The sequence below is a fragment of the Acomys russatus genome, chromosome 11 (assembly GCF_903995435.1).
Source record: "Acomys russatus chromosome 11, mAcoRus1.1, whole genome shotgun sequence".
In the NCBI taxonomy this organism is placed as follows: Eukaryota; Metazoa; Chordata; class Mammalia; order Rodentia; family Muridae; genus Acomys; species Acomys russatus.
In genome coordinates this window covers 8,018,154-8,040,437 of record NC_067147.1, presented here as the reverse complement: position 1 = coordinate 8,040,437, position 22,284 = coordinate 8,018,154, and the positions used below count along the sequence as shown (strand labels likewise).

The 22,284-nt window shown below is 46.6% G+C and overlaps 1 protein-coding gene across 7 annotated transcripts in view; it reads right to left on the bottom strand.

The window, feature by feature from the left end:
* Window positions 1-1,208: 1,208 nt before the first annotated feature.
* Kansl3 (KAT8 regulatory NSL complex subunit 3) overlaps window positions 1,209-22,284 on the bottom strand; it is a 34,101-nt gene continuing 13,025 nt past the window's right edge. For 5 of the 7 annotated variants that reach the window (XM_051152794.1, XM_051152800.1, XM_051152797.1 and 2 more), the window contains 17 exons: window positions 19,691-19,822; window positions 19,212-19,328; window positions 18,891-18,992; window positions 18,712-18,783; window positions 16,906-16,980; window positions 16,575-16,732; window positions 14,082-14,145; window positions 13,473-13,673; window positions 13,162-13,318; window positions 11,863-11,940; window positions 10,238-10,429; window positions 9,793-9,874; window positions 9,331-9,461; window positions 8,408-8,517; window positions 7,859-8,081; window positions 7,405-7,538; window positions 2,909-3,156 (listed from right to left, as the gene is read on the bottom strand). In XM_051152794.1, coding sequence (XP_051008751.1) covers window positions 3,136-3,156; window positions 7,405-7,538; window positions 7,859-8,081; window positions 8,408-8,517; window positions 9,331-9,461; window positions 9,793-9,874; window positions 10,238-10,429; window positions 11,863-11,940; window positions 13,162-13,318; window positions 13,473-13,673; window positions 14,082-14,145; window positions 16,575-16,732; window positions 16,906-16,980; window positions 18,712-18,783; window positions 18,891-18,992; window positions 19,212-19,328; window positions 19,691-19,822 — 2,049 coding nt within the window. In that variant the 3' untranslated portion in view covers window positions 2,909-3,135. Of the gene's footprint in view, window positions 1,755-2,908; window positions 3,157-7,404; window positions 7,539-7,858; window positions 8,082-8,407; window positions 8,518-9,330; window positions 9,462-9,792; window positions 9,875-10,237; window positions 10,430-11,862; window positions 11,941-13,161; window positions 13,319-13,472; window positions 13,674-14,081; window positions 14,146-16,574; window positions 16,733-16,905; window positions 16,981-18,711; window positions 18,784-18,890; window positions 18,993-19,211; window positions 19,329-19,690; window positions 19,823-22,284 lie in introns of those variants that run through there. The other 2 variants (XM_051152795.1, XM_051152796.1) reach the window with 2 other exon arrangements.

Genomic DNA, 22,284 nt, shown 5'->3' with positions numbered 1-22,284 from the left:
TTAAAACTGATAAAATTTAAAACTAACAACCAAATCCTGGAAACAAGACAAGGCAAGCACCAGGGCACCCAGTAAGATGCTTTCTAAAGTCAGACTCGGGGGTCATGCCTATAATCTCAGCACTCATGAAGCTGAGGCAGGAAGCTACCTGAGTTCCAAGCTAGTCTGGGCTAGAGGAAGAACCGACTCGAACAAGGAGCTGGGAGGTGAAGAGTACCCACTTAAGGGAGTAAAGTTTCTGCTTCTTCCGAACACCAGTCCTAAAGCATGCTTAGAAAGGGAGACGGAAAGACAACAAAGGCTTGCTTCATCTTCATTCTGTCAGAGCCTCATTTTTATCTGACTCAGCAGCAGAGACAATGATCTGCTCCATCTGCTAAAGGTAGTTTAATGTGTCAAATGTCTGCTAGAGGGAGCTCAGTAATGCCAAGGCAGGCCTCGGCCCTACTATGCAGCTGACCTGGCCTTTAACCCCACTCTTCTGTCTCCTGAATGCTGGGAGGATTACAGGCTTTGCTCGCACACTCAGCTGTCAGCCTTTACAGGGGAGGAAGATGTGTAGGCTCCTGTCTGTTCGAGGCTCTGAGATGGAAGACCAGAAAGATCTAAGGGTCAAAGTGGGTGGGTGGGTAAGGTCCCTCCTGATACAGATAGCAAGTAACCCAAGGTTAGAATCCACTTATCCTCACCTAAGTCCTTATCTCAAGGTCAAAGAGGCAGCCTTAGAATGCACACACATTTATTAGGGCAAACAGTGAGAGGTCCTACCTGCTGACAGGCCTCATGAGAACTCCACTCAGGCAGCAGCACTCACTCTCGGCCTGATGACTCACTCTCGGCCTGATGAGAAAACGGAAAAGGCCACATTCTCCTCACTTCCTAGGCTAATCTCCATTCTTGGTCTTCCATCTCAGAACCCAGAACAGTACCTCTTCTTCACCTATAAAGGGAGTAACAGCTGGTGTCGTGGCAAATGCTGTAGTCCCAGTATTCAGAAGGCAGAAGCACAAGACTCAGGAGTTAAGGCCAGTTCCACTACACAGTGAATCTGAAGCCAGCCTAGACTACATGAAACCTGGTTGTTTTCATTTTTCTTAAGAATTCTAGTGCTTGGGCCCCACAGAGCTGACTGTAGCGAGATGACCCCAGGCAGCAGCACTTGATCTGCAGTCTGTCTCCACTGCACAGGCAATGCAAAACCAAATGAAAACAAGCTGAAGCAGACACAAAGTTGAAGGCTTTTTTATTCTTTTTACTAACATTAAGATCAGAACCATCACTCTGGCTCACTTCTTTTAATTCATCCACTCCAAATTATTATAGTGATACAACCAAAGGTGGACAAGTCTTTGCGTCTCAGGGATGTCCCCCTCTGTTGTCTGAGAGAATGTAAAGCTTTCCTGATCCTTCCACACACTCATGCGAGTACTACCTTCTGAGGCTGTGCCCAGGTCTGCCACGAGGTGGGTCTCCACATTCCAAGCAGTGTGGGTTGAGATGGGACCTCAGGAATGTGATCTATAGACTCCAGCCACTTCCGTGATGGTGAGCCTCTCAAAGGTGACGGTCAGTGTGCTGCAGCTCCCCTTCCTCAGTTCTGCAGTTCTTCAGGGTATGTAGGCCATGCCTCAGAAGTCACCCATGGGATGCACACAGATTCACCACCAAAGCAGGATACAAGTTTTCTTTGGTTCCAGAACACAGGGGCAGCATCTTTCAGGAGCAGCCCCTCCAGTGTTGTTCAAGCTCTTCTCCTAAGTCACAAAGGGTTGTTCAGAGCCTTCTGACAACCTAAATGTTCCCTATAAGTTTCACAGAGCCCCACAGTCTTATCCTCTCTTTTGGTGGTTATATGCTCTGACCTATGATGTTATCAAGGCCCCAGTACTGGAGGCCTCTTCTAGATTTCATACCATCTCAAATTCACTGACTACCTTCTGAATTTCAGAATACAGCCCCACTCTGTGAAGCACTGTGAGTGCAGCTCCACAGCCAAGGCCAAGTGTGGCATCTGGAGACCTCTTTACTCCTATCCCACCTCTCAGACCTGACTTGCCTGAGGCCCCTCAACACTGTGTGTCCACTTAGATAACAGGTGAGGGGGCTTTGGTGTAGCTGTATATGGCCCCGTGAACAAAATCACACTTGGGCTGCTTTATTTCTTTTCTTGATGGAAACCTTCCAAGTATGAAAAGGAAAGGAGCCTGCTCTGGAACACAAACTCAAAGCCAAACCCCAAGCCCAGTGTAACAGGAAACGAGAGGCTCAGCGTCACTAGGGACCATGATCTGCAAGGCTCAGGCTGGTACCGGAGCCTCACATACAGTAGTCACTGCAACAACCTTCCTACTTCTAAGCAGAAAGACAAAGTTTTAAGGAAAGGTAACAAACTCTGAAGCACAGCCTTCACTGTCCTACTGCCCAAGCTTTCCAGAACAGCAGATACAACATGGTAGCTGGTCAACCTGCTTCATCGCCAGGCACCAGACATGACTCTCAGGGATTCAGGGTTTCCCTTTGACAATGTAAATTCCTCTTTTCTACGTCCTCAAGTATCATGCAAAGTTCCAAGCCTGAACTGTCAGCAGCACAGGGTCTGTGGGCTTATCTTGCCAACCACTTCCTCTGCTAGTCCATCCCTCAACTTCAGTCTTTCTGGACCGACAGGCTCTTGGGTACAAGGAAGTGCACAAAACACCAAGAAGAAGAAAAAGAAGAGAAAGGGGCTAGCTTTCATCTGGTAACCACCATTTCCCACATCTTAGAGCAGCCAAAGGCTGAAAGCTGACAGCTCAGTTCCCCCTGCCTTCATTATGAAACTGTGGCCCGCAGTTCTATACTGACACTGGGGTCAAATTACATCAGTGTTGGGCTAGAAATGCCAACAATCCACCCACGGCCAGTCCTGCTGGGGATCCGAGGAACCAGCTTGCTGGCCCTGGACAGTGCTTCCCTTGCTGGCACTTTTATCACCTGGCCTAACGCTTTCTCAAGGCCCACAAAGAGAGTTGGTGGGGAGGTGAAAACAACTGTCTTAAGGATGTCTTCAGACACTCGGACGGCTCAGCAGGACCACACCGTTCACCTTGAGGCAGCTGTCACCAACCTGGTAAGGAGGACATATCGCTGGCACACTCAGGGAGCTGGAGGCAGGCGCTGTGGCAGAAGAAGAGTAAAAAGGGGTCAAAGCCTGGCTAGGTTAGACCCCTTCTCTGACCTAATCATCCCACACCCGAGAACTCAATTCAATGTAATCATCAATAGAAAGACGCACAAATAAGATGCTCTCGTGCCCATGAACTTAAGGGAACATGAACTCTGGAGTCAGAATTCTGGCCAATCCTTAGGGTAAGGGGCTCTGTGAGCTTCTGTCCCCTTACTGTGGACACAGAGGGCAGCCCCTGCCTCCCAGGATAGCTGCGAGAATTAAGTGAGATAACGTGTATAAAGCATCAACAGCCACAAAGGTCATGCTTAGCCACATGGTAGTATTTGTCACACCCAAGGACAGGAAAGGAACACAGAGGAAAGGACACAGCGTGTCACTAGACAGAATCAAAGGGAAATGTCCATGACTGTTCTGACAGCATCATTTTTAGCTCTTGGGAATTTTGGAGGCATGAAGGGTCTCAGACTGTCGAGCCTTGCAGACTGGAAACAGGGAACAGCTGAAGCTCAGCAAGTCTACACTCCACACTTTCAGAAACCGCAGGGACACAGTGAAGAGGATGAAGAGCATGGAAGGGAAGGATGAAGAAAGGTTTCATAAACTCTCAGAGGCCCCACTTCCTGAGGGCCCCAGGACAGAACTGCACACAGGAGGTCACTGTCCACTGTCCTGATTTCAAGTGAATGTAATTGAACAGGGGACCCCACAAGGCTGCAGTGAGCCCCACTGGCATGGGCAACAGCTAGCGGAGGGCCTCCCAGGCGGCCACCATCATGGTGTGGCCAGAGGACAGAGAATGGAGTAAGCAAGAGTGCACGCTCAGACTACAGCCTTCTTCCACTGTAGACACCAGCTTTCCACACACGACGGCTCATCCCAGCCAACAAAAGTTAGTTGGTACTTATACTCTTTTTTAAAAAATCTATTTCATGCATGAGTACTATACTAAGTAATCATAAAAATGAAGAAGAAGAAGAAGTAGAGGAGCAGGAGACGACAACAGTGACTTCTTCTTTAAGGCAAGTCCCCACTGGACCGTGTCAACGGAGCATGCTCTATCTCCTGGATGCTGATGGTACAGGCATTCACCACCCTTACTGACTTACTTGGTTTACTTAATGTGCTGGTAGGGAAACACCTGACCATCCCCACCCTGGAAAAAAGCGAGCTAGACACGATAGCTCCTGCCTTTAATTCCAGCACCTAGAAGGCAGAGGTAGGTTGATGTCTCTGATTTTGAGGCCAGCCTGATCTACAAAGTGAGTTCTAGACCAGACACGGTTACATATAGTAAGACCCAATCTCAAGCAACAACAACAAAAAGTTAGGTAAAACATCATTATCACATATTAAAAGTTTAACAAATGCTAGGCATGAGGACAAATACCTGTAACCACCAGTACTTAGGAGGCTGAGGAAGAATGCTAAAATAGAGACCAGTATGAGCTACATATTTGAGGGCATGTCTCAACAACAACAAAACAAACAGTGTCTTAATATGAACAACTATCAAGTGTTCAAATCTCCAACTACCTCACAAATATCAAAAATGGGTGGTTTGTTTTTATCTTTTAGACATATGTGTTTTTAAGGTCCCTGAATCTTTTGGCTAGTTTAGGTCAATTTGACACAGGGAAGAGTAATTTTGAGAAAACCTCAATTGAGAGAATACCCTCCCCCAGATTGGCTGGGCAAGCCTACAGTGCATCTTCTTGACTGATAACAGATGTGGGAGAGCCAAGCTCACTGTGCACAATGTCACGCTGGGCTATTGGCCCTGGCTCTTCTAAGAACATAGGCTGAGCAAGCCATGAGAGCAAGCTAGCACGCAGCACCCGCCTTAGGCTCCTGTCCTGACTCTGCTTCCTGTTGGACTGGACCTGGACATGTGTAACCGCCTTTCCTCCCTAAGTTCTTTATGGTCATGGTGTCTTATCACCGCAATACAAAGTCTAGATAAGGTAATAACTTAAGTCACTCTCCACACCAAAGTAGATGAAAAGACCAATGTAGAGGAATGTTAATTCAGAGCATGGCTGCTCTGGCAAAAGATTACACCCAAAGATCTTCCAGGTCTGTGTGATCCAGCTGGCATATAAACACGCCTTTAATCCAGGAGACAGAGGCAACCAGATCTGAGTTCAAGGCCAGTCTGATATAGAGCAAGTATCAGTTGAAGAAAAGTTAGGTCCAGGTGCGGTGGTACATGTTTTAATCCCAAACAAAGGTAAAGTTAGCTTGTAGAAGGAAGAACCCATGAAAATGATGTCTAAATGAAAGTGATATCTAAAGTGTTATCTAATTGAGTGGCAAAAAGGTGACAAATCAGAGAAGATTTGACAGAATAGGATACACCCACCCAACTCTCAGGAAAAAAGAGAAGACAGGAAAGCTACTTAAGAGGCAGTTTTACAGAGAGAGGAGGCAGTTTTTACCAGGACAGTAATAGGGGAATGGGTTGCAGAGAGAGAACTCAGATGAAGACGGACAAGCCAGAAGATGAGAAGAAGCCAAAAGATTGGAGCAGATTCCTGAGTTAGTTTCAGGCCAAGCAGAGCACTTCCAGACCAAATCTCAGCCAGAACAACTGAGTTGAACCAGCCAGCCCAGAGTTCAGAAAGAACAAGTAAGGGTGAGCCTATTAAGCAGTAAGTCTCAGAGGCTAAAAACATTCTAGGCCTAGGTTAGATTGTACAGAGGCTAGAAGCTTCCAGAACTAGGCCTAGGTCAGCAGGAGACAGTAAGCCTCCCAGACAACAAATGAAACAGGCAAATAAAAGATACTTTTGCAGCCCAAACCTCAAAAATTCATGTGATTTGCTCAAGATCACTCAGCTAAAAACAAGGCCTAACCCAGAAAAGTGTTCTTTCCTTAATATCACATTGCTTGACAGTGTGAACACTGAGCTAAAATTGGAAACTTGCACTTGATAACCCTCACTGTCCCAAGAGGCCCCTGACTTTTGGAGAAGGACCATCAGTTGACCGTGCCTAGCAGTAATGCACCCATTTTATTCACATGAAAACTAATGTGCAGGCCAGGCAGTGGTGGCGCATGCCTTTAATCCCAGCACTCGGGAGGCAGAAGCTGACAGATCTCTGTGAGTTCCAGGCCAGCCTGTTCTACAAAGTGAGTTTGGACAGTCAAGGCTAACACGGAGAAACCCTGTCTTGAAAAACCAAAATGATAATAATTAATAAATAAATATAAAAATAAAAGAGAAATCTGGAAAATCTGTAAGAATAACATCACGATAGCTGGGTGTGGTGGCGCACGCCTTTAATTCCAGCACTACAGAGGCAGAGGCAGGCGGATCACTGTAAGTTCAAAGCCAGCCTGGTCTATAGAGTTCCAGGCATCCAGGCCTACACAGAGAAACCCTGTCTGAAAACAGCATAAAAATCTCCACTAGACCACAGTGGCAATTCAGTGGATAAAGGTTCTTGCCACTAGGACAGATTCCCTGTTTAGTTTCCAGAACCCACATACAGGAAGGAGAGAACTCTCTCTCACAGGCTGTCCTCCACTCTCCATACATGTACCATGGCATGGTATGATGCATGCTTACCCACAAACACGCAATATAAAAAAAAAGAAAAGGTGCTTTCCACCACCCCCCACCCCCCCCGCCGCCGAGAATGGCTCAGGAACTGCAGGGTGCCTGCAGTAGTACTCAGATCCTCTGTGCCCCAGCAGGTTGGCCTGGTGCAAAGACAGGAGCTGGGCTCATCCACAGTATGCAGCCTGCACAGTCCTTGCCCATATGAAGATTATCTGGCTGAGCTGAGCTACCGGAGAAGAGCAGTGCTGGGCCAGGACTGTGTTTGCTTAGCTCCTATCTCTGGATGGGCCCTCAGATCAATGTTTTCAGATTAGGAGCACTTATAAAAAGTCATAATGGGATCAGCTAAGAAGTGATGGCAACTTCCTGAGTAAACCCTAAAAAACCTAGGTATACCCACCCTAAAGACAGCAATGAAGACAAGATCTGAGAATCAGCCTCTACCCACCAGCTCTGAATGACAAAACCAAGAGTGGGAGGAGAAAAGGAAGAAGAGAGAAATACATAGCAACACTACACCCAGCCATGGATGTACCTGTGTATGTACAAACTCAATTCTCATACCAGACAGTTTTACAGACAAGGAAACTCAAACTGACAAGGCTATAAACCTCAGGGTCCAAATTTATCTAGGGCTAGAGCTCACTTCCTGGGTCTGTCAGGCCAACTCACCTGTGAGCTAGAGGGCAGCATCTGGGAGCTGGGCTCCTCGGATGGTACTGCGCCTGCACCCATAGGGCTTAGTGTGGTGATCCTGCTGGGCTGGCCCCGGAGCGTCAGAGTAATGGTGGTGGGGACCTTTAAGCCTAAGCAAGAGAAAAGGAGACAAAGATAGAAAGAAAAGGGATTGATTCATAGCCTCCCCATTCATCAGGTAACAGCTTCTTCCCATATAAAATGTCCTCTTGGCTTCCTTCCTAGGTGGGTAATAGGTCTATGCCCTATCAGTAAATATGAAAGGCAGCAGCAAACAGCCTGATTTCTCTAGACCTCTGTGAGGGCAGGCTCCAGAGCTGAACCCAAGAACCAAGACCAGGACCATGTGGAGTGAGTGGACGTACACCGTGCCCATGCGAGATCTGGAAATGTCCAGATCTGAAGTCCCCATTATTTTCATGAGACTTACCTGATGCTTGGTTAGAAATCTGAGCCAAGCCAGGTAGGCTGCTTGCCAACTTAGCGAGGCCCCCATTGGTCAGCAACTGGTGGATGGCAGTGGGCTTCCCACCAGGAGTGGCACCCAAGGAGGAGAGAGTGGTGGCCACAGGAATGGTACGGACAATGGTGCTTGTGCCTGTGGTGATGGCACCTAGACTCTGCATGGGGGTTGGCAATTTCACACCGGTGGCCTATTGAACACACACAACCATATGATTAGAAGTTACCACCCAACAGCAACATTAGAGCCTAGAGAGCCCAAGCTCCTATTAAAAGTAACATGTACAGTATCCGCCACATGTTAAGGAACTCTTCCAGGAATTCTTCATACATTATCTTTAATCGTCACAAATGTATGAGGGAGCTAATATTGTTGTTTTTGTTTTATAGTCATAGATTATACTGTCTGGTACCTTTTTGGCTGTGTATTTAGAACGCTCTTTGTCCTTAACTCACTAATGCCAGACAAAACTAAGAAGTCCCAATCCCACACTGCCCAGCATAGCAGATGATATACCTGTGGCGCTGGCCCTGGGGAGGGACTTCCTGGGAGGCCAGAGGTCTTGCTAGTAATGTCCTGCAAGCTGAAGCTGAGGCCTTGGAGGAGGCTGCTGGCTGAAGTGGCCCCTAGGAGAGGACATAGCAAATAGCAGCAGAAGTCAGTCACTTGCATGTACCCACAAGTGGCCATACTTACCAACATCATAAACCTGCCCCTGGGGAACCCCTGCCCTCAGTAGGGTACCAGGGGCATCTTCCCAGCACACAAAGCAAATACCACACAAGGAGAGGTGCTATGCCAGACACTGCGTTGGATTTGCTCTGCATTCCTAATCTGTTCCAAGCCAGCAGTTCTACACTTTGAACAGCATAAGGAAAACCAGAGGCCTTGAATCCCATTTTTCAGAAACCCAAATTATTTTTACTTCTAGGGAAAAAGGACAATTTTAAAGCCAAGTGGATTCAGATACCTGACCACACTCTACACAATTCAACATCCTCAAAGTAAAAATCCATTTAAAGAGAAGGTAATTCAGTAACGCTCTAATCCATGGGATCAGGCAACCAGTCCTTCCATGCAGGCTGGGCTCAGAAACAGTAAATGACAAAACAGGTAAAGCACAGCTCATTCTGCTGATGCCCAGTTTAGCACCACCTCTAGCTTTATCTAGTCAGAGGTATTAAAAAAAAAAAAAAACACAAAAACAAAAGCACACAATACAGGCATTCCCCATCCTCACAATGGAAGACAAAGCTCCTACAGATAGCAAAGAGAAGGAATTTCCCTCCCCAAAGCTAATTTCGGCTTCCCCCTATCTTCTGCAACCACTGGGAGAGCAGAGATACTCCCTCCAACCCCAGTTCCAGAGCTCCTGGTGTGAGACCACTCTCCAGCAGATCTAAAAGACGGCTGGTGGACCATGGTGGGCTACAAGATACCTGGAAGGGAGCTGCCTGGAGAAGCGGCCACCAAGCGGCTCTGCAGTGTGTGGATGGCATTCGATGTGGCATTGCTGGAAGCCACAGGTGGGGCTGCACTGGCTGTAACTCCACCTTCAGAAGGACTTGACCTGGACAAAAAGGAAGGAGCTCTGTCATCCAAAGGCAGCAGCCACAGCCACAGGGAACAGCGTCAAGTCAGCAAGGAAGAGTTTTCTGTTTCTTCCTTTCAACTTCTAAGCCCCATCTCCATCCTAACAGCCAGGTCTAAATTAAAGACTCAAGACTTAGGTAAAGTCACAGGATGAACTTAGAACTGACAGAAATGAAAGAAAGCTCCCCAACAGAAAAAAGTCCCATGCCTGTAATAGACTCTAGAATCTCCCATATCCCTGACCACCAAATGAACCAGAGTTCCATGAAGGGAAAGGAGGGGCGAGGAAAGAGCAAAGGCAGACTCACTTGGCTGTGGTGAGAAGTCCAGTGAGCTCCTTGGCTCCTGCTGACGTTCCCAGTGTCATGGTGATGGGCTTCCCTCCAGCAGCTGCAAACAAGGACCAAAGGTCAGTCCTCATTTGCCCTAAACCAAGGTAAGTTTAAGACTGGACGGTAAAAAAAAGAATAGCTACACTATTACAGGAGAGTTGGGGGCTCTTCCTCCCATTTTTAAACTTTCTATAGTACCTCATTGCCTTAATTGAAACCCAAAAAGGGGCAAAATATATAATGTTCTAAATGGCTCCACAGGTACATGTATATTGCCTCCCTTATCGAGGCAAGGTGATGGCCACTTCCCATCATGCATGACCTCAGACCATCTCTGCTCCAGGTGTCCATCACTCTGACAAGAGGTTGGGCTGCCTGCCAAAGCTAGTCAGCCTTTACCAAACACTCCACAAAGACTCACCTTCAGGCGGTCCACCTTGAGATAGAGCACATGGCCCTCCAGCTGTGTCCCCTTGGGAGATCAGGGACACTTTGATCTTCGGTCGCTTTGAGGGCTTTGCACCAGGAAGAGGACTGGAAGGATGGTGCCGCTTCAGTTGGACTCTAAGCTCCTCTTTCTCCGCCTCCTCCACTGGTTCTGATGAAATGGGAACTAAGAAATGGAGCTGAAGTAAGAGCTCCCATAAGAGCATAAATACCATAGGTCAAGCTGCCCGAAGCTTGTGGGGACACACAGGAGAAATGCCCCAAGTACAGGTTACACCTCTTATTTCTACCTCAGGTCCTACCCTTTGTGGACCCAACCTGGAGCATCTCAGAGATAGTTCCAGTCCATTCCAGCTGCCATGGAATGGGAAGAGAAGGGCCCTTGAGCTGGTCGGAAGCAGAGGATAAAAAGGCAAGCTTATGTTGTCTAGCAAAACCAACAACACCAGAGAATAAAGCACAGTGTCTCTCAGCACTTTCCAGACTCAAGGAATGTTGGGGCCTGGAGAAATAGCTCAGTGGTTAAGAATACCGCCTGCTCTCCCAAAGGTCCTGGGTTCAATTCCCAGCAACCACAGGGTGGCTCACCCTCTAATGCCCTCTTCTGGCCTGCAGGTGTACATGCAGATAGAACACTCATATACACTAAGTAAATAAATAAATAATTAATTTAAAAAAGGGCGGGGGGGGGGGGGATGTGACCATTTTCCTGTTACACACCTTGTCCCGTGCTGTCCCATAGTTGGGGACAGTAAACACTATGAGGAACATATGGAAGGCAGATCATATAATCCTCTGCAGAAGGGTGTTTTCATGGGGCTTAAGGAATCTCTATCATGCCCTAAGTGCTCAAGTCTGAGGGGTTTGCTTGTCAAATGGAGGCAGGGCAGACAGATTGTCACCATGAATTGCTGGCTCTCAGGAACTACTGGGAGAGGTAGGTTTTCAGCTGCTGCCCAAAGATAATAAGGCAGAAATAGCTGATGCCATAGCCAGGTCTGGGGATCTGGTCTCCCATTAACCCTAACAGAGCACTGTGCACAAAGGCAAGCCTTCTAGACTTGCTAACCTTTAGCCTCTCTCAGTCTTCCTACTCTTTATACTCAGACGAGGTATCTCCTCTTTTTAGTCCTTCTTAGCGGGCAAGCAGGTGGGGATAGGGAAAGACAACAGCCCAATGAGCATGGGGTGCTCCTGGCATGGGGCTACAGTGAGGGAACCAAGGGCTGGCCTAAGGCAGAGGTGAAAGGCAAGTGCTCTAAGTAGTTCTTGTGTCTGCAGCAATTAGGATGGAAACAACCAAGACAGGGAGAAAGCAGACAAGGAAATGCAGGCTCACAGGCAGCAGGCCACAGGCATATGAGAGACACAGAGCCAAGACCCACAGCAGAAAAACCAGTGAGCAAGCAAAAAACACCATGAGAAACCAACAGAAAGAACTGAGAAAGGCAAATGCCACCACATAAGCGAGGGGAACTGGTTCGAAGAATTGGGAGACAGGAGAGAGAGGAAAAGAAGAGACAGAGCGGAGAGAAGGGGAAACAGTGAGAGGCAGGGGAGAACAGCAAGCCTAGGGGAGCAGGTGAAAGCGATACTCACCAAAGAGACAGGAGGAGGTGCCAGGAGGAAAAGCTTTCCTCACCAGCATGTTTTGTTTCAGAAAAGCAGCAAACTGTGCTGGAATGAACCAGAAAGAATTATAGAATCATAGCCAGCTAGAGAGTAGAGAAACAGAGTGGGATGAGGAAAAGATGAAAACAGTAAATTGTTCTTTCTAAGGGAACTACATGGATCTGGAACCTGACTTTGCTGTGCACTTGCCACACGGGGCAGTTGTCAAGCCTTAACACACTAGGGCAAGTTAACTCCAAAGAGGGAGGCAGCAGGCAGTGAGGGCTCTGTTTACATTAACTATGACTTCCTGCCCACCTATCAGCTCTGCCACGGCCATGGTTTATGGCTGCTGCTGTCCCCATTGACACTTTTGGGTCCCATCCTAAAACTCAGCCTACCACATCACCTTAGTTTCTCCATTAACCATGTTACCCAGAAATACAGCAACCAGCTGGCTTGCCTTCACCAAATCTCTAAGGGAATCCCACCAGGAACTCCGCTCTAAGCAGCATTTACAGAGCACTGACAGGGAACCCAGACACTTAGCCTTTTTTGTTGCCTTCACCCAGCCACTTACACTTGTTAGTAGTACTTCCTAAGAAGCCTGAGTTTATTTAAGTAATAACCCGTTGGCTCTATTGAAAGCAAAAAAGGGGGTGAAGCAGAAGACCATGTGGGAGTGGGGTGGGGAGTGGAACAGACCAACACAAGGAGAACCATTGATGCCTCTTTCTCGACTCACTGACTTTGCCCTTTTCTACAGTTTCTCACATGGCCTTAGATCCCTTCAAACCCTGATTTCAACAATACAAATGTTTCCCAGCCTGCAGTGTGACAGCAGAACCCTGACCAATATGTCCCATCATCACCTCTTAACTCTTGTTATTAGACCCAATCAAAGAAGGGCAGAGTGAGCTAGCCAAGAATCTGAGGAATAAAATCAGTCACTCTGTGCTTATTATCTGGAAAGTCCTCAGATTCCAGGAATGTTGGCAAAATATGCAGCTTCTCCAACTAATAATGAGAAAAAAATATCAGGCCACTACATATAGTCAACTTATGAGCTCAGTGTCTCCAGCACACAAGACAGACAGGGCTGTGACTAATGACCACAACACCTAGGACTACACAGTCTTGGGATACATTTCAACCTTATTTTGCCTAAAAAAAATACAAGAGCCTCTCACTGCCCTGAAAAAGCCGCAGATCTAATACTTCCCAACTGCTACATGACACTAGCTGAAGGCAGAACCCCACTGGGGCTGCTGGGCTGGGAGAATATACCTTGGGCTTGTCTGTGGGTCAGCACAGCTTCTGTCCTCTGCACATGTCTTTTCAGCAGCTGGGGCGTCCCAATCTGACTAGACTTCTGGGCAGAGGTGACTGTCGTCACTTTGGTCTTAGGGCTAGAGGTAGGGCTGCTGGACACACTGGAGAGGTCCTGGGTAGAGAAGGTTCAAATAGATTTGCATCCAGTCATTATTCGGCACATCTCCCTGGATCTCCCCTTACAGGAATTCCCAGATATACCTACGAAGGAAGACGCAACCACGCGCTCAGAGGTCAGCAAAGGTGCCCCTCCCTGCCCACATTACCTCTGAGCCTGAGGGGGATGTGGGGAGCCTGGCAGCTGGGGAAGCAGGCCGACTGCCTCGCTCAGGAATTTCAAAGGCCATGTCTCTCCGGGCCAAGTCCCGGGGTTTCTTCTTCTTCTCAGCATCCTGATCCCGAGGCTCGGAGCCCACTTGACCCTCAGCACGGGTAAGCACCCCAGTCAGGAAGTCCACAATCTCATCCTAGTGTGAAAAGGAGGCCAGGCCTTAGTCCTTTTCTGGAGAATAGGTCCCTTCTAGATAGCATCAAGCTAAATAGAACTCTACTCTCAAACGATGGTCACAAGCCACACACAGGCCAAGCTTCTTAGCTGCTACACTTGAGAAAGACCAACAAGTGCCTATGTGAAAGCTCTGGGCATGCTCCAGTCCTCTATTCTGTGAGATGCTCATCTTAGTTTACCTCGCCTGTGCTCTTTTTACTCCTTCCCCCACCCCACCCCCCGCCGCCCTTCTTTGACTGTGATCTGGGTATAGCACAGAGCCTACTTGATCCCTTCATGGTACAAAGGCTGTTGCCTTTGCTACACGTGAAGCCTAACACAACAGAAAGGAGGGGGCACCTACAATACATAAGAGAAAGCTGTTTACCTGAATACATCTGTCCACCATGCTTTGAGTCAACCCTTCTGATTTCTTCTTTGCTTTGCTTATTCTAAGAAGCAAAAAGAGAAACTGTGAGGCCAGTGAGGTCACTGAGTGGGTAAAAGCGCTCAGAGACACCGTGATGACTAAGTTCAAACTTGCAACCCTCAAAGTCAAAGTTGTCCTCTGACCTCCACATGTGCGACATGCTCCCATGTCCTGGTTCATGTGTACCTACACACACACACACACACACACACACACACACAGAGACAGCGCAAGCGCACTGTAACACATTTTTTACCTAGAACGTAAGACCCCATCTAAAAATAACAAAAACCTGGTTTCTGACTGAGGCTCCTGTCAAAGAGAAAACCAGGCCCCTAATTTATACCACGAAGAGCAACATTATTACAAGTATATTTAACCTCCAATATAAATTAAGTGATGTGCTTAATACAAATAATCCCTATGTCTATGTTGATCCTCCATCCTGAGCTGCTCAGGACCCACATTGCTTAAGTTGAGAACTAACTCCTGCAAGTTGTTCTCTGACCTTCATAAACGTGTTATGCATAGGAGCGCCTGCACACACAAAGTCAATAATAAAAATATAACTTAAAAATATTTTTTTAGCCAGGTGTGGTGGTGCAAGCTTTTAATCTCAGCACTCAGGAGGCAGAGGCAGACTGAGTTTGAGTTTGAGGCCAGTTTGGCTACCTGAAAAGCTACAGAACAGCCAGGGCTATAATAGGGAGCCCCTATCTCGAAACAGTAAGATAAAATAAAATGGAAAGTGTACTGTAAAAGTTTGATGTCAAAGACAAGAGTCTCAAATTATTTTCTCCCAATGGACTGGTAGTTGACTTCTGACCTAAAAAATACCTCATTTTGCAGGTGAGGACGGTGAGTTACAGAAGTTAAGCAACTTACCCAAACTTCTACATACAGGAGTTAAGACTAATTGCAGTCTCCCAATTCTTAGTCCACTGATCCTGAAACCATGTCAGTGTTTCATAACTCAACAACAGCTAGCATCCCCACCCTTCCCCGTTCCCTCAAAGCACCTCAGCACACACACACCCCATTCTCTGTGGGAAGGTCATCTGAGTATCTGCAAATATAACATGTTTACATGAAAGCATGGCTTTAAACACCAACAAGCAACCACAAAAGCCAGAAAGACTCCTCCAATAATGCCAAGGAGAGAATCAGCAGACAACAGCAGGCATATGCCCAGGCTGTCCAGGGATATAAACAAGTGAAGCCAGGCATGGGGGTGCACTCCAGGCAGAGAGGCAGTGGGTCTCTGTGAGCTCCAGGCCAGCCTGGTCCACATAGTGATAGCCAGAGCTACATCGTCAGACTATCTCAATAAACAAACAAAGATGTACTCTAAGACTATCGTAACGACCAAAGTCACAAACCACCTTCCTTAAAACCCCTCCCAAAATTTGGCTTTATTTATACTTCAGAATGTATCTAGTCAGGCTTAACACAAGTAAAAATATGCTCACACTGATCCTCAAGGAATAAAAAAATTTAAAAATGCCTACACCAGGAAAAGTTTGATGATAAAGAACCTCAAAGTACGTTCTGCCCACAAGATGACTCCTAATTACAAAGAGGAGACAGTAATTTCAAAGTGGAGAAGCCCACAGCAGCTATCTCAGCTGTGCGATCAACATCACTAGCAGTGGTGAGACAAAATGAACCATGTATCTCCTCATGAAATACACTGAGAAGCTACGTCGCCTCTGTGGCATGCCTGGCAAAACTGAATACCTTCAATGTGTTCAGAAGAAAATACCTAAAAGAACTGGTCAGCTATCTTCAACAGTGTCAAGGTTATAGAAAACAAACACTGAAGACTGGGCACGGAGACTTAGGAGGTAAGGTCACAAAGATGATACTCAAGGTTATCCTCAGTTACATGGTAAATTTGAGTACAGCCTGGGCTACATGAAATCCTGTCTCAAACAACAAGACGAGAGAACTGGAAAAAGGAAAAGGAGAGAGGAGGGAAGAAAGGGGTAAACAATCCACTGAGAAACTAAAGTGAGAATTAATTCAATGCAGCCTGTGATCTTGGATTGGATCAGAAATGAGACACATTAGGGAGACATTGATAAAATCTAAACTTGATAAAAATTAGGGAGACTGATAAAATCTAGACAATGCTATCAAGTCCACATTAATTTCCTAATTTTCAGAGTTATATTTTGATTAGACAAGAAACTCTAGGTGAGGGATAGATCAGAGTTTAGATTTCTTGTACTAATTCTGCAGCTTTTTGAAATTTTGAGACAGGTTCAAGGGCCAGACTGCCCTCGAACTGAATCCTTCTGCCTCAGCCTCCTAAACATACACTGGGATTATAAGATACAACTTTTGTCACTTCAATCAGACTGGCTGGTCATTATACTGCTATCAACCAGACAGGCGTGTCCTTTTCACATTCCAATATGTTCCCTCTCAGCTCAAGGGAAATGTACCCACCTGAGATTATCATCAGCTCCCCCAACCACTACCAAGCTGTTTTCTGCTCTAATCTTTTCCCGAAAGTCCTCCATGGCTTCAGGGTGACACTGTAGAGAATTCTGACCAATGACAAAGAGGACTGGAGTCTTCATGTCCAAGAGGGGATCATCCACATCCTAAAAGAGGGAGTAGTTTACATTTAGCCAGTTGGTCCTCAGGGTCAGCTATCAACCTGCAGGAGGCTTTACCCTTTACCCCACTCTGGATTCAGCATGCATCCCACTGTCCCACATTCCTGCTGTCCCCAGCTCCCACTGCCAAAGATCAGACAGTTTCACCTCGCTCTTACCCCCCGGGGGCCATCCACAGTAAGCAGAGGAAACCCAAGGCAGATAACTGCAGTGACGTACTCCATCACAGACACCTGCAAGTAAAAGCACCATTCATCTTTAGGGCAAGTACATTCACTGCACCTCAGCCTCTCCAGAATGCAGGTGGGCCAGTAGTCTAGGGCCACCAGTCAGCCCAAGCTTTTCTTGTTTGTCCTACCCTGCAGCCACAACATGATTAAGTATACAGAACATATGCGGTCACCACCTAGACGGGAGCCCTGACAAGACCCTTACTTACACCTGAGACTGACGGGAGTAGTTACACTTCAGCCCTGCTGACAACCTAGACTACAGCCTTGCTTATTGACTTTGTTACTTAGAACAAATACAATTAAAAGAACACAAATGTTGCCAGGCTGGGAGAATAGCTAATACAGAGTAGTACACTTAGCTCATACAGAGAAACTCCCCAAAACAGAAAAAACACAGATGCCAAAACTATCCCTTAAGTGGAGAATTCTCTCACCAGTGGTTTTAAGAGATAGCTCCCACACAGATGAGACTTCTCAAAGCAAGTAGCTACAGAGATCTTGTCCCTACATGTGCAGAGTAAGAGGCGCTCACTTTCTCACTACTCTAGGTACCATTTGACTATGCTGGTTAGAAGAACTGGGGCTCTCAAAAGTCAAGGACACGGCCAGGCATGGCGGCACATACCTTTAATCCTAGCATTTGGGAGGCAGAGGTAAGGCGGATCACTGTGAGTTCGAGGCCAGCTTGGTCTACAAAATGAGTACAGGATAGCCAAGGCTGTGCAAAGAAACCTTGCCTCGAAAAAACAAAACACAAGTCAAGAGCACACCAGGCGGTGGTGGCGCATGCCTTTAATCCCAGCACTCCCAGCTACACAGAGAAACCCTGTCTTGAAAAACAAAAACAAACAAAAAAAGGCAAGGATATATACATGCAGGGAAAAATGCCCCTTGACATTAAACATGAGTACAACATTAAATTCAAAACCATCTTGTACCTATTTGAAATGTTAAGGAAAGAGTACAATATAGTGCTGAATCTGGAGAAAAGAAATCCTTTTTTTCCAGAGATACATGGTCAAACACATTTAAATGAAATATAATTTTGGAGCTTTTTTTCCTGGCGGCTTTCACCTCTTTTTTGTTTTGTTTTTAAAGATTTATTTATTATTGTGTATACAGTGTTCTACCTGCATGTACACCTGCAGGCCAGAAGAGGGCACCAGATCTCATTATAGATGGCTGTGAGCCACCATGTGGGTGCTGGGAATTGAAGTCAGGACCTCTGGAAGAACAGCCAGTGCTCTGAACCTCTGAGCCATCTCTTCAGCCCCCAATATTTGGAACTTTTAATACTGTTCTGTTTTCTTCTTCTAAGAAGTTTGAGCTAGTCCAGAACTCACTACATAGAGTCCTGGGTAGCTCCAAACTCACGGCACCCTTCCTGCCTCGCCGCCCCCCCCCCCCCAGGATGCTATTACAAGCACGCATCATCATACTTTGGAACATCTAAATAATCTGGAGCACAGAGAGAGTGGGCAGGAATAAAACTAAAGCAAGCCTGGCTATGAGCTGACCTCTGCTAAAACTGGGTGAAGAGATCAAGGAGTTACTCTATCCTTCCTATTATAGCATCCCATAATAACATTCTAAAACCTAGACTGTTTCCACAGTGTAAAGGCAGCTAGCACTGAGACAAACAATGAAGAACTTCAAGTAATAACAGCAGCACCATTCCTATGACCACCTTCAAGTTCTCAGTGACTTCCAAATACAACAGAAATTACTTACATGACAAGCCACCAAAGCTCCAGTATTCCATCCAATCAAGATGATGGGTTTGTGTGGGAAGTGGCTGTGAATCTTTGTGGCAAGAGAAAGAAGACAGTAAGATAGGAGACTGCGCACAGGCACAGAACAGTCCCACAGTACTGGGTGCTCCTCAGCGAACTAACCCTGGGCATTCTCACCTCCAGCACTTTGCTTCTTACTGCCCCAGTCATGTGTTCAAGGCACTGCAGAACTCCGACGCCACTGCCATTGCTCAGCAGATGGGTGGCTACGGGGATGACCTACGGGAAGAAACATCCATGCCAGCAGTGCTAAGTTTCAAACCTGAGTTCTGCCTAACTTACCCCAAATCCCTTAGACAAGTGACATTTAAAATACCAAAATTAGAGTCAGGGAGATGAACCACTTTGAGTTAAACAAACTTGACCCTTCCCACACATCTTTCTCTTTAATCCTCCAAGACTACATTCCTACCCAGAATTCCTCATCACTACAATTACCTTGCCTAAGCAGGAAAGCTGCGACTGCCAGAAGCGGTGACGGCGTGAGGCAGGGAACACGGAGCTGGAGGGACCAGAGGAGGCGATGAGAATCAAAGGAGAACCAGGGAGTTTGCTCTGGGGAGACAGAATCCCATCCAAAAACTACTGAGTGAGAGGTATTCATCTGTAAGTTCTTGCACCAAGCACTGATCTTTGCTTGTGACTGGAGAGATAGCTCAGCAGTGAAAAGCACACACTGCTCTTCCATGGAAACTGAGTGCAGCTCCCAGGACCCACTGCCATAACTCAGTTCTAGAGGATTCAAACCCTCTTCTGACCTCATATGCACGCACCCACTTTAAAGAGAACCCAAAGTATTAATGAGAGAAGTTAAGCCACTTATCTTCGCTTGCCAAGCCTCTGAGGCTCAGTCTGAACATATTATGTGCACATAAAGGCTGCTGATGTTTTAAGTCAAGGCTCAACATCCAACTTACTGGTTTGTTATGAGAAAGCACACCAACAGCGGGGTCCCAGGGCCTCTTGAGGAGGAGTGACAAGGCCTCTGCTCCTGCAGCCCCAGTCTTTGTGTTGGACGACACAAGCATCCGGTCGATCAAAGTTGGGATCTATTTTTTTTTTTTAAAAGAGCAAAGATATTTTCAGTGTGAACCCTTCCGTCAGCAGCAATCTGCTGCAGGAAGAATCCCACTGAGCTTTTAGCTCTTATACACAACCAGTAGGTGCACTGGCGCTGAGAAAAGAAAACAGAACTGATCCTCTGGAAGGCAATCTCGTTAGATGCACCAAGGACTCAAGTTTATTCCACCATCCTTTTCCCCAATGACTGTACTTCAGGTACTTTCTCATATCAGAAAACACACAGAAATCATAGTGATTTATGCCTATGTGATCCTAGCAATTGGGAGATAGATGCAAGAGGATCAAAAATTCAAGGTCAGCTTCAGCTGGGGGTTGGGGAGCAGGACTGGGACACAAAAGACCCTGCCTCAACCAACTAACAAATAAATATATGCACTGTCTTCTAGATAGAGCCTTCAAGTTGAACCAGGCATAGTGAATCTTGTTACTGTTCCCCCAAATACATCCTACTATATTATGCATATTTTGCTTTATCTCATATCCTGTTTTTAACCATCCCCCAGAAAAGTGACCTCACCAACATATAAATATAGGTTTCAGACATGCTCATGCTTATACTGCAAAGAAATATCTTCACAAATCCCACAATACCCACTGAGAAGTCAAAACAATCTCAAGAAAGATTTTTAAGTATTAAAGGTAGTTTTCAGAGAAATTTTAAAATGGTTTTCAGAGACTAGAGAATATCATTTGAGGTAGACATAAAACTCTAAAGGCAGCAGGCTAAGATGAACTACTCCCAACTCAAGAGAGACAGATAGAGACATGTAGAGACAGAAAGACTGATTAGAAGCTGGGAGTAGCTCTTACCTAGGACTTTAAAGGCACCAGGTTTGATTTCTTGCATGCAAAAAAATGAAATGGACAATGCACTGTGGTATGTTACTTGAAATCCCTCATCTGGCCTCTGTAAATATGCTTCAGATAAGTAAGTTTAATGAGATTTGAAATCTGGGCCCAGCACTAAAGAAGCAGAGGCAGGAGCTTATTCAAATCAAGGCCAGAAAAGGGAAACCCTGTCTCACAAAATAAATAAATAAACAAAGAGAAAAGAGATGTTAAAAAGGAACTCTGCATGAGATTTTGGACATTACAATCTCTAGACTGCCTTAGTTAACTCAGTGCTCTTACAAAGCACTGAGCTAATCCTGCAGAGGGATTTAGTCTCAAGGGACGAGAAGGACAAACCAATTGGGGCGGGGCAGGCTAAACTGGTGATAGAGCCACCCAACAGAGTAGGCTAAGTGAACAGGCAATTCACATCTGAAGCAGCAACACACAAGGTGAAACAGCCTTGGGATAGGCAGGACTCCAATGTGAGATGAGGTGTGAGTTGTCAGCCAAAGGCACAGCTCGTTATGGTAGCCCATTCCCATAATCCCAGAACATGGGAAGCAGAGGCAGGAGGAGTAAAGCAAGTTCAAAGCCTGTCTGGTCTACATAGCCAAGTTCCAGGCCAGACCCTGTCTCAAAGCAAATAGCAACGATGTGTGGAGTTTATTCCAGACCCAAGTAGACTTAAGGAACAGAGTCCAGCAATGAAGTAGAAGCATGCAGTGACAAAGCTTAAAGCCAGACTGCAAAGCTCACCACCCCAAAGCTGCCATTCTTTAGAACCCTCCAACCCTGAGCCACTCAACGCTGCACACCAAGCTCACTCATGAAGCTTTCTCAGGCAGCAGAGTTCACCCACGAAAGTGAGAAGCCTTGAGGCTCACTGAAAACATGAAACAAGTCATCAGTAACTGCCGTCATCCAGCCCTCCCAGCCCTGTACTCATTTTGTCTCAACACAATTAAGACCCTGGGTTAGCCGTCCCGTCTCTGCTCTCCTCATAATGAAGCTAGCTGTGAAAACAGCTGGGCTAAGAGCAGGGCCTGAGTCAGGTGCTGTCTAATACCTAGCAATATTTTAAAGCAAAACAATCCCATATTCACTAGTAGCTTTAAGTCTGGAGGTAGAGGAACCGCTACGTATCACAGCCCAGGGTATCTTATCATCAATGTGCCGTGCCAGGCCGACTCATGCCACTCCAGATTACACACCCTGGACCAGCAGAATGTCAGGTAGCACTGGCACCTGCTGAGCACACTTTTTAAGAGTCCACACTAGGGCTCTGCCATGCTCAACATATCTGTCACCTCACTCACACTGGGTATGCCCCATAGTAACGTAAGCCAGAAGCAGTGCAGACTTGTCTCTTCAAGCAAAGGGAATCCTGTCTAAACCCTAGGCATGGTAAGTGTGGCGCAGCTGCCGTTGCTCTGGGGACTTCCAGCACTGAACTCCAGAGCACACTAGTCACCAAGTATACTTCTTGTTGCTCATTCCCACGCCTTGCCAAACACAAGGAAGTATTTAGCTGAATGGGGGAAAACAACAGCCCACCACACAAGTAACTATCGTGTCTAGTGCTGTGTGTTGTTTT